Source organism: Osmerus eperlanus, chromosome 2, assembly GCF_963692335.1.
Source record: "Osmerus eperlanus chromosome 2, fOsmEpe2.1, whole genome shotgun sequence".
NCBI lineage: Eukaryota > Metazoa > Chordata > Actinopteri > Osmeriformes > Osmeridae > Osmerus > Osmerus eperlanus.
The window spans coordinates 4,512,684-4,524,791 of NC_085019.1; the positions used below are offsets into that span (position 1 = coordinate 4,512,684).

Sequence of the window (12,108 nt, forward strand, 5' to 3'; positions counted from 1 at the left end):
CCCATATTGCCTGCAGTGGCCCCCATTCATCTTTATTAGGAAAATATTACACTACACCATCCTTCATCAAATTTGCAGGGTTACATTTGGCATGCAAATTGATTCCTTTCACTTTTCCACAATTTTAGCAAAGCTAATTTTATGATAGTGAGAATAAGCTGTAATTAACACAGAATACTTTCTGTGGTAGGCCTTGGTACCCTAAAACACATTTCTCCACTCCCTGCGTTTTTCAATCTCCAGCCGTGATTCTATCACATTGGAAGGCTTATCTTAAGTGAGCAGTAATGACAGCTCCTACTTGCTCACTCCACAGTATTTTGCTTATGTGCATTCGAAGGTACTGTATGAGATATGCCAGGTTTTAACTAGGCTATTAAGTTAATATATTCAAGTTTACAGTGTTAGTGATCACAAGTGTAAAGAAGTTGAACAAATTATCAAATGATATTTTCCACATATGTATTACATTGTTCTTTACCCCCCCCCCCCCCAGTATAATCTAATACAGGAAATAAAAAGTGATGAAAATGATGAAATCTGAAATGTTAAGTCTATTTTTTCTTTTGCAAGCTATGAAGTTATAAGACCAAATGGCAATGTTAGAGACCCGCCACATGAAGCCTTTGGGAGGGTTTCAGCGATAGCAATTAAATGTGTTGTACTGCCTTGAGATCACACGGAATACAGTTGCTTTATCAAAGTGCCCACTGTTATGCTGAGTGGGCTTCACTTGTGTAGGTGTCGTTTGTATTCCAGTATCGAGTGGGTGCTTTTATTGGATGGTCAAATATGATTTCTCTTCTTTCTCTTCATTTGTAGATTCACGGTGTATAAATGGTGATTTATTGAGATTCTTAACATGAATTCACGATCACCTGATTTCTTCAATACTTTTCCACTTCCTTTTGACTTCTTACCGTTGGTATAAATGCACAATAATTGAAACTAATTCCATGTAGGACATTAATAAAATATGTCCACCATTTTTAACAAACGTATTATGATATTGTTTTGGCTCCTTAGATATGGTGACTTGTATTTCTTTAATTACTTTCTTCATTACGTATATTACTAATAGTGCAGGGTTTAGTCTAGCTAACTTCGTATAGTTAGCTAGCTTGTGAAAATATATATTTTATAGCAGATCATAGTTAATGTCCATTTGTATCAAAAAAAGCCATCCAAAATGTCATGTTGGAGAGGTGCTAATGTGTGTGATCACACATTAATCGTCTGACAAGATCTCACATTCCACAGTGAGTCCATTATGGTTTCCACTGAAGTGAGGTCTAAGTGTCAGGTGTCATAATTTAATTGTGTTGTTTTCTATTTCTCTGCAGTACTTAAGGGACCAGAGTGAAGGATTATCTATTGCATAAACTCTGTCTGCGCTTTCCCCCACTCTGTATCGCTCTTTATTCTTTCTGTTTTATAATTGGGGACACAGGGGGTTCACATCACATTTCACTTTAATCTTGACCTTAGAAGATTAACTGCTGATATAGATAAGAATCTCACCAAAGAAATTCCATGAACAATTTCTCCTACTTTTATTCTGTTCATTACTATAAATGTGCCTTTGTAATTATAGTTTGCTCATTGGCATCTACGACAATGCAGACTTTGGTGATACTACAACAAGCATATAGGATGTTCCCCAATGCAACCATTTAAACACATACATATTCTGGGGGAAATGTCATCTAATAGGAGGACTCAGTGGCTCACTAAACTTGAGCCATGTGGAGAAACCGCAGAAGCTAGATTGGAGATAGGAACAGGGTAAGACCAATGGCATTGTCCACTCACTGGAACTTTCTTCATCTTAGATGAAGATAATACCATGATCCAGTATTGTGGGAAATACCATGTTCAAATATTGTATAAAAACAAACAACTTTCAGCACCTTTCAGACCTCAAAAACAGTCAATTAATACATATTTGTTGTCAATTCTGTATTTGATCTATTGTCAGTTGAGTTGGAGTCATTATCTGTGTTTGTTTGTTGATCAAACACTGTCGGCCCAGAGAATAGGTGACAAATTATCAGAAGTCTTCTCGCTCTCTGCCTGTTCCACCAGTATTACCAAGGATTACAGTACCTCCTGGACAGAGACTGGCCCCAAGATAGCAAACACATGGGATTACTGAGTCAGTCTTACTGCTGCCCTGACCAGCCTAAACTAACCCTGGTGCATGACACAACAAAAAGAATGAGGAGCACCAACACAGTTGCATATTTAGTCATAATGCCTGTCATTCATTGGAGAGTTAGTTTGGCTTGTAAATTGGCAGATGGTGCCTCTTTGAATACAAACTATAGCAATATGATTATATTCATGTTTTCACAGCTGAATGTACATTAAACGTCGAACCATTATCTGCTTTACATAATCATTTCATTGCTTTTCAGGTACTTGGCTGCTGGAGAGAGCCTCAGTTTGTTCACTGGAGACATGGCCTGTACATATATCAGGTTTGAAAAGCAATTGATGGTAGTTTAATTATTTCTTCTGAGCCTAAATCGTTTATTTTGAACAGCTTGACTTCCCATCGATAGCAGGGAAATTAATGTTATGTCTTAAAATGTCCCTTCCTCAGGTTCTCCTCAAACTGTCAATAACGTGTTTGGTGGGAAAGCGATCCTCAGTCATCTCCGTGCTGTTGATGGATATGGTCACACCTTTAAGAGGTAAACTGCATTGATTATGTCCCACTATCACCTCTAATTTTCTTCCAGTCTTTGCACAATGAGATCCTTTATGACTAATCACACCCACTTACTGGACTGGTACAAGGCTTTCTTATTTTAAGAAGTGTGCCTCGAGCTCTCAGACAGACCGTGTCAGTATTGAAGTGTTTCTCTGCTGTCAGATCTCCCCACTTCCTTTGCTCTAATGTGATCGATCGGGCTAGCGTCAGAGCCATAACATGCTCCTCTACAGGACACTTTGATAGTGACATTTCAGGCCCAGTTAGACCCTATTTCCCCAGGGCCATTAAATGAAAAACTGGGCTTCAAGTGGATCCCTGTGTCTGGTGCACCCCCGAGCTTCCAGGCGCATTAATGACAGAAATTGTACATGTCAGTACAACCAGGGAGTCCAAGGATTAAATAATGTGCATGTTATAGATGAAATCTGAGGTCCTGGCCTTGAAGTGTTAAGAACATTTTTAATACCACTTAAATAACAAAAGGAGAGAGCAAGGAGTTGGTGATTTTGTTACAACAAGAAATGCTAAGATCTTCACGCTAATCATTTTAATTGCAACTAGAAATGCCCATGAGCAACAACTCCAGTAGGCTAATCTGGGATCTATAATACTGCCTCCTATAAGGTTAGGATTGTGAAGGATACAATTCCTTCAAGGTCATTTTCTCTGAATAAGTAAATATTGATGATTACCTATATATGAAAAAATGTGCTCATGAAGAAATATAATAGGAGAAATGCACCCCTTATTATAATCTTGTAATGTTCCTGTTTTCAACGGGCTTCTCTATCTCCCTAATGGAAAGAAAGAGGCAAGTATACTGAATATATTTTAGACAAACGTTTTTCCACTTGTCAAGGTCAAATAGTTAGGAAAAGCATATACTATATGTGTTATTGTGAATACCAGTAATACATAGACTGTACTACCTCAGGAAAGGTCTTTGTTAAGGTCTTCTGGGTGATGATATTTGAGACTCATTTCTGTTGGAAAATGGGAAGGCCACCTAATTGTGTGATCATGTGTGATCCCTTCAGGACATAAAATAGACGTTTATGCAGCTGAAATCATAACAATTATCTGTGTGGTTAGGGCACCCCATGGCAATTTGTTTCATGGTCTTATACTGTCTGTTTGACCCGATCAATAAAAGTTATTTTTCAAATATTTCAACCAATCAGTCCTAATACCTAGCAGCGTCTGACCAATATCATGGTTTGGATAAAGGACAGGTTGAGATGTAATTTTTTTACAGTGTGGTAGTTATTTAGATGTAACTGAGATGGTTAAGAGGAGGTAACCCTGTCTTGCTTGTAAGCAGCTAATGAGGATGTCCTCTTGGTCTAATGGTTAATGGTTTGGCTTGGCGTGCAAACTTTCCTTTATAGTTCTAAACCAGTTTTATAATGTTTTAAATCTAAACACTGGACATAAATATGCATTGTATCACCTCTTAAATTGATCTTTCACGCTCCTGTTGTCTTTGAGAAATCTTTGACTTGGTCTTCTGAAATAATTAGCAGAAATCGTTATGGTAGTCATACATTGCAATTATGGTGAAATGCTTGCTGGAGAATGTGAAAATAAACACGTTCTGTATATTACTGTAAAGTGTTAGAATTCAAAACTTTTAGAACATTAATTTATTACAATATCTTTATAAGAACCAGTCTGTGGCCTTTCTGTCATCAGTTGCCAAAGACTATGAGATCACATTGTTTGCATGTGTGTATTAAAGATATCACCCAAACACGTAATGTACATACCTTTCAACACACAAGTATAAGAGGAAGTTTAACACTGAACAGAGCTAACAGATGGTCGAGACAAGAGTTAGTTTGTCTTGTTTGAGGCACAAATGGAGCTGACATCCACAAATAGATTTGGACAGTGTTGCTTTAACATCTGAGGACACTGTTTAACTCATCCCATCTCAGGAAGTTTTCACACTTCACGCTTCATTAACCTCCAGGGCACAGATTCCCTGGGAAGCCGGGAAAAGAAAGTGCCAGTTTACACCATCTCTCTTTATATGAATCACTACCAAGTGTAAGTCCTCATTGTGGCATATCAACACAGGTGAAAAGCATGTGGTGCGGAAACTCAGTCTCTTGAGCTTCATGTTACCGTATATTTCACTATTTTTACTCGGGAAATAGGGGAAGCTCTCCAGACTGTACGGAATCTGAACTGCATTAAACTATGTAATCCTATAAGCAATCAACTTGGTGGTCTTAATTGATTTCATTGCTATCTATCAGTTATAACATTGTGCGTGCAGTCTAAAATATTTTTGTGGATTTGAAAATTGCATTGTTAGCATATTCAAAAGAAAATACTATATATGAGGGAATGGCAGTATCTTTAACTCATGATCCGTGTGTAGAATACAATGGAAGATCCACCTATGGGTTGAAATTGGTTGATTTTGGATAAGTGGTACAAACCTTTGTGAGGAAGACCCCTCATTAGTTATTTGGCCCAAATTCACAACTTTATTAAATGAAAAAGAATAATGAAACACTTTTCACTAGGTGATAATTAGCCAAGAAGAGCAAGGCTGCAGTCACAGGCTGTTAGATAGCCTATTTAATAACCATAGTGACCAAGGGAGTTGGTGTTAATTTCAGGGTCATGTTTAGGATGTTGATTTATTCTAGGTCAAAATAATCGACAACAAAGGCCTCATATCTAAACACTATTGGCTCTGAGGGCAAGTATCCTATGTTGTCGGCTGAACCCAGATGGACAGCTCAGGCCGTGTGTTCTACAATCCATCCTAAAAGCATTTTTCTTAAGTTGTTAAATAACTAGGTCTTGTTTCTTTATTCTGTCAGATCGGCTACTAATTATTTTTATTTAGTCAGTGTAAGAGAACGATGGCTAAGAACTATACAAGACTCATTCAGACTCATGTAAACACTGGCACTTGGATTTCTTCGTCATATGGCACTTGACATTTGGCTTATATCCTGCTGCAACTCAGTCATGCTTTTTAGGATTACTTACATTTCATGCTTATTAATGCACTGGTGGACCTAATCTCTCTTATCTTGGTGGTGCAAACGTGGGATATAATTATGATAGGCCTGTGCATTGTTTTACGCTCAATTCCTAAATTGATTTTAAGTCACTTGGATTCTTTGCCAAAGTTTTTCCACAATATAGGGTGTGTAATTACCCTGTGATATTTCTACCAAACGTGCAGTTATTTGATTTGTATGTCTTGTTTTTATTTTTTTCACTGTTTGTTGTTAAACTTCACAGTCTTCACAAGTCATGTGACAGTTCTTGTATGATATGCTTAATCATAAATCCACATTTGCTGCTGGCCCTGAAATACAACCCCACAGTTATAGACAGCTAAATAATCCATATGAGTAGGTTCAATATAGTTTGGGTGCATGTGGACAATGAAAGATGTTGTAGCGTATAGTGGCTGGCTGTAGTGACATGCTGTTATTTTAAAATAAATGTGAGACAGACACCAGGGGTAACGTCATGGAAACCGGTAATGACTAAGGTCATCCCGTTGTTGTTTTGTTAGTGCACTTGTCTCACAGAAAATTCTGAAATTGCTGAAGAACTCAACGCTGAGGCACATGGAACGTTGCAAATGAGGCTTAAGATATCACGCCCATAATTAATTGCGCAAATTTGTTTCTATTAAATAAAAGTAACACGTATTGCAAAACCTAATTAGCATTAATTAAGCTTGATATCCTAATTTGGAAAATGTGTCGTTGAAAACAAGCGTTTTCGGAGAGCCTTTTCTACTCAGATGGTGAATACGAGCTTGCTGCCTTTGGGCAGCTTTTCCCTCCTTTGAGAGTTGAAAATGAGAAATGGAAATGGAATATCAGGAGGTGCTAAATTAGCTGCCTGATCTGCACTTATTGCTGCATATACGCCCCTATTACTTTGCCAATCTGTGCCTCTCTTTTAGCATTCTAGGCATGGAGACGCGTCGAGATAGCAGATTTATCAAATGGGAAAATGAATGCATGATGATCAGTTAAATTGAAAATCAGCGCCTGCATGACAGCCCGACCTGACACCTCCGTAATTAGAAAGAAAAATGATGGCGTCCGATGCATAATAGAGCAAAAACAATTTACACTCTCCCATAATGATCCAGCGTTCAAATTGAAAATTTCTCCGGGTTGAAATTGAATTCATAAAGTATGATTCATGGAGGACACATCTCCTGGAGGCTGCCTGGGCACATCGATTGATAGTTGGTCTTGAATCATACAGCGCGCAGCTCTCAGGCAAAAAAAGCTTAACTACTTAAGCAAATCGCTAATTTCACCTTTAGGCCACCACTGTGCAGCCAGCGATACTCTTATTCAGTCCTCTAATGAATAATACATGAACACCCCATAAACTGAAAATAAGAGTCGGTTTAAATCAACATTGGGATATACTGAAGGACACCTTCATCCTCCTTTCGAAATGGCTATTCTTAAATTATATGAACACCAGAAGTGGTTTAACTGACCAGTCACGACAAGACAATATTTTGTCCTTTTTGTACTTTTTCTTTGAAAATTTGGATTAGGTTACAATTTATTCATTCTTCCCTTATCCACATTATTGGCATACTCCTACCCCCCACCCAATAAGTCATTGCTTTTTCAGAGCAAACAACAGTCATTGGTTCAGAATTATGTAAATATTTAGAAAGGGACACTGGCTCAGAAATTAATTTGCTCCGGCTCAGACGTAAATCTGCCCCACTGATTATTTTCAATTTATTTGCAAATCAAGACCCAACGAGAATAGGAGGGTTTGAGGATATTTAACAAGGATAAAAAGACAACTACACCATACTGCAAATAATGATTTTTATATTTAATATAGCTTTGTTTTCGTGACATTTACTGGCAGTTAAACTGGGGTGCCATGTCAACGTTCTTCTTTTCTTACCTCAACGTTAGGTCTGGTCAAGTCAACATTGCTAATATTGCCGTGGCGCAGATGTCCCAGGGCCTGCACAGCATCCCTGGGGACCGCCAGCCCTATTAGAACAAATGTGTTCTGCTATTGTAAATAGGCACGTTTTCTTCGCCCGTCCTATTACAGCCGACGCATGATCAATAGGCTGATAACACACAAACATCAATGTAAGCGACAGAACAATGAGGGATATCATTGAACATCTATCTTAATATAGCCCGCTACAAGGGCCATGACAAAGTGAAAAGCTCATGAAAATTCCGCCCCACGAATTCCCATCTCCTATCCAATATGCACAAACACACTCCCAGCTGCCGGGGCTATTATTTTCCTATTTCAATTTGACACCCCAGCCTTTCATGCTAATTCTATTATTCTTGGAAGTTTATGTGATTTCATATCACTAGAAATCGGTAATGTATTATAACCCTTTGGGCTAAAATAAACTGAATCCCTGCAGTAGCCACCGGGAAAATAATTACTTTCATATCAAAACTCTGCAGGAGTCGAGCGGGTCCTTTCGCCTCCGGCTCGTAACCTCATTTCAGTGGGGCTTATAGATGAATAAATTTGTTAAGGCAATACACAAAGTAACATGAGATTTCTTAAGACAGCGCTTCCTATACCCACTGTATGTGCTATTTAAGGTCTCACACGGTTTGGGTTTCTTGTATACAATCGATTTATTTATGAAAACCTTACATATATAAATATTATAATACTTTTTACAGCTTTTGAGGATTTTTGTGGTTTTGATGTCTTTACAGTTTGTTACACAGGGGGCTACTACAAGGCCTAGCCTACAACACACAAACACGCACGCTCGCACACAAGCACACACTCTCGCAAACAAACACACTGTTATATGACACGCCATCAGAATATCATCTGTAAAATGAGAGTTTAAATGCAAAGTTGTTACATTATAAAGCTTTGGACTAATGAAATATTTTCATTTGATTCTAGGTCTAGATTATTCCATATTGACATCTTTAGAGTCTGTCTTTGTTTCTTGTGGACAGCTGGTTGACTTTGAACTTTCTGTGATGTCTTTTACTAACTGCTCTTTTTTGTCTGATTGCAGAGACTTTAAATCAACATGGTTTGGACCCTCATCTTGGAAATATGTATCATTGCAATTGGCTGTGGACTGACTACAGTTACCACTAGAAAACGTCTGGCCTGGGCTGGTCTGTGACGAGCTAGTCTTGTTTCCATTGACCTGCACTTTGATTGATAATTCGTTGCTTTGTGGGCTGTTCGATTCTACATTGTTCTTATATCCAGCCTCGGACGTTTGGTCTCCGTGTGCAGAATTGTCTGTATCTGGGCCTGGCGCCGCTGCCTTCAAAGCAGTTTGAGGAACAATGAATCCAAGCGGCTGTGTGATGGGATACAGTAAGAAATGTCCTTTTCCAATCAAAGGCCGCGAGGAGGGTAAGGCAGAAAATCCATCGACGTTCGGTTTGCGCCTTGGTCTGGAGTCAGACAGAAGGCTTTCTACACTAAAGGGGTTAAGTTTCTGAAGTGTAGATGCTCGGCCGTTTGCGCAAAAGCTTGATGGTTGACTGCAGTCAGACGAGTCCAGCTCGCATCCACCAGTGTCTTGGTTTGAGTGTCTTTGGTTCTGGATTGTGTGTGGAGTTTGGTCACAGCTCGATTGGGTTTGGTTTCGGCCTGCAGAGTCACACTGTACAGTTTGCTCACTGTCCGTCACTTGTGACACTCCGCTGTCACTGTCAGATCCACAAGGAGTGTGAAACAGGTCCCCGTTTAGAAGTTTGTTCTGGGACCTTAACAGCCTTCGTTCCTGCTTCCTCTTCTTTTTCTCTAGCCTGTCAAGTTCTCTCCTGGCGATTTCCTCCGCGTCCATAGGTTCTCCACTGCATGTCGTTGGGTGGGAATTATGAGCAGGTCGTCCTGGTCCTTTTTTTGTGTTTTCTTTTTTCCTCCATTTGGCTCTGCGATTTTGGAACCATACCTGCAGAAAAGTCAATACGGTTAAACATGCCATAACGATTACCACTTGCTTTCTAAAAATAGAAATAGGCAAGGCTACTAAAGTAAAGCCAATATTTTGAAAAATAATAATAATTCAATAACCTACGCAAAAAGTGTCTTAGGTTAGGTAAAACCTTTGCCTAGAATTTATTGTTGTAAATATGACTACGTTTATTCAAAAAATGTGGCAGATTTCAATGTAGGCTATGTGATTTGTTTGGCTAAAGTAGGCTAGCCTATACGAATCCTTGCATCAGATTGAAAAATAAATATTGTCAAAGATATCAAAGGTCTGTGATAAAACTGCTACAAGCTCAATTTCACAGAAGGAAAATGTGTGTTTTATTATAACGTAGGCTATATGCCACAAGGGGACTATGAGTTATGACTCTAATAAGTGTTGAGAATATGGCAGGCCCTTTTAGCCCATGTCAATTTGCTCGAACCAAAATAATGGCCCCACATATACTTTTATTACCTAAAAAAAATCACCTTCGATTGCCATCGTCATGTGAATACGAAAATTATTTTGTTAGGGGTGCCGTTTTAAAATAGATCAAAGTGCTATGGTGCTCGGGGTTTAGGCTACCACCCTCCACTATACGAGCAGTGATTGACGAGGATTTTATACTGAAGTTTGTTTTGGTAGGAAATGTACTAATAGTGGGCCTATACAATGTTAAACAGACACGGCTTTGTTTTGTGTGCATATGACCTGCCTGTGACTTCACATAGCCTACAACATCAACCCAACATCAAAAAATACAAATAGTGAAAATGATGTATATTACCTGCACCCTCGATTCTATTAAATCCAATCTCAGAGCCAGTGCCTCCCTCATGAAAACGTCTGGATAGTGACTCTCATTAAAAGCCTTTTCTAATTCTTCCAGTTGCCAACCAGTGAAATTTGTGCGAGTTCGTCGTCTCTTACAACCGGGACTATCTTTGTCTGGGTCTCCAGAGTCTAGCATAAAAAGAGAGTAAAAAAATGGAGAGCATGTGTAAGATACAGACCAGAAAATAAAATATGAAGCATAGTATATTCAATAGGCTTTGTTGAACACTTTCTTTTTTAATTGTATAATGTTTATCTTAGCATAGCCTATTACACATACGCTACAGTATTACAATATAGTAGCCGTTTATGATAACAAAGCTCATCATGTTATATTCAATAGACAAGTAAGATATATAGACCATATTGCCTAAGGATTAGGATACGTTTTGATGTCTGATCTATTTTCTCACTGTCACAACACAGGGTGTTGGACTATTGCCTAACGTTTTCAGTTTATCTAGCGTGCATTGAAATACCTATCTTTGTCTCCTGATTTGAATGGCTTTAGAGAGAAAACATGTTGGTGAAACGGTCGTTCTTTGTTTTCAGGTGGATCAACATCCAACATTTAGTCAAGTATTGCAATACGTTTTGCTTACCTGACAGTTTGTACTGGTGGTTATCTCCATTCATGCCGCAGCCAGAAGACAAGAGAGGGTTAGAATTAACCACTGAAGCTGTGCAGGAACCATTAAGTAATCCGTCTATTGAAAAAGGAACTGCGGCCGCAGATTGAAGTTGATGACCGGCTAATTCGTAAACGTGATGGTGGCTTAGATGGTACGGAAAGCCCACCATCCCACCAAGAGAGCCTCCAAACTGGGCATGAGGTGGATCCAGTATCCTGCTGTCCATCATCTCCCAGGCAAAAGGAAACGACGTCTGGAGGCTGGTGATGTGAATTTAAAAAGCATGCAGTGAGTGTGGCCAGCGAGGAGGGGACATGATGTGAGGGGAAGGATGAGCTGTACTTTATCAACATGAACCTTCCAATAATTAGCCTAGGCTTTGGGAATTTGAGACCAATGAGAAACGGTAATCGACAATGACGTCAGAGACGTAGTCTGCAAACGCTTTCCATATCGATTGCTAATTAAACCTGACATCCACCTCAATAAACAATATCAGAGCTGTCACAACAAGACAGGAGGGCTTTGATAAGAACTACATAACAACTACACGGGGGACCACCATGAGGGAGTGATCAGATGGAAATCCGGAAAAAAGCTTGAGCGTCGGGATCGTGTTTGCTAACGGATGCGCTCCGTCCTGGACGAGGAATGCTTACATTGTGGTCGACGATGAGAGTATGATGTTTAAAATGGTTGTACAAATAGCTCAAACAGCTGAGGAACTGACCCTTTCACCAAGCTATAGCCTAAATTGGTTATGTTAAATGAATTGCGTCAACACTGATGCATGTTGTGGTTTTGTTGATTATAGGCTGTAAATGTGCATCTTCAAGCAAACTGTGGTGTAAATTAGCTATCATAAACTAGCCAAATTGAATGCAAACTTTACGTTCATTTGAAAATGAAAAAGTAGTGCGTTTATTTTCTTCTTTATCTAGTCGAGGACCAGGCTTGTA

At 39.0% G+C, this 12,108-nt stretch overlaps 1 protein-coding gene across 1 annotated transcript; it reads right to left on the reverse strand.

The window, feature by feature from the left end:
• Window positions 1-8,400: 8,400 nt before the first annotated feature.
• Window positions 8,401-11,483, reverse strand: uncx (UNC homeobox). The gene is made up of 3 exons (XM_062482830.1): window positions 11,120-11,483; window positions 10,471-10,646; window positions 8,401-9,659 (listed from the first exon to the last, which is right to left on the reverse strand). Exons 1-3 carry the CDS (start codon window positions 11,376-11,378, stop codon window positions 8,652-8,654), a joined length of 1,443 nt encoding a protein of 480 aa, XP_062338814.1. The 5' UTR covers window positions 11,379-11,483; the 3' UTR covers window positions 8,401-8,651.
• Between the last annotated feature and the right edge of the window lie 625 nt (window positions 11,484-12,108).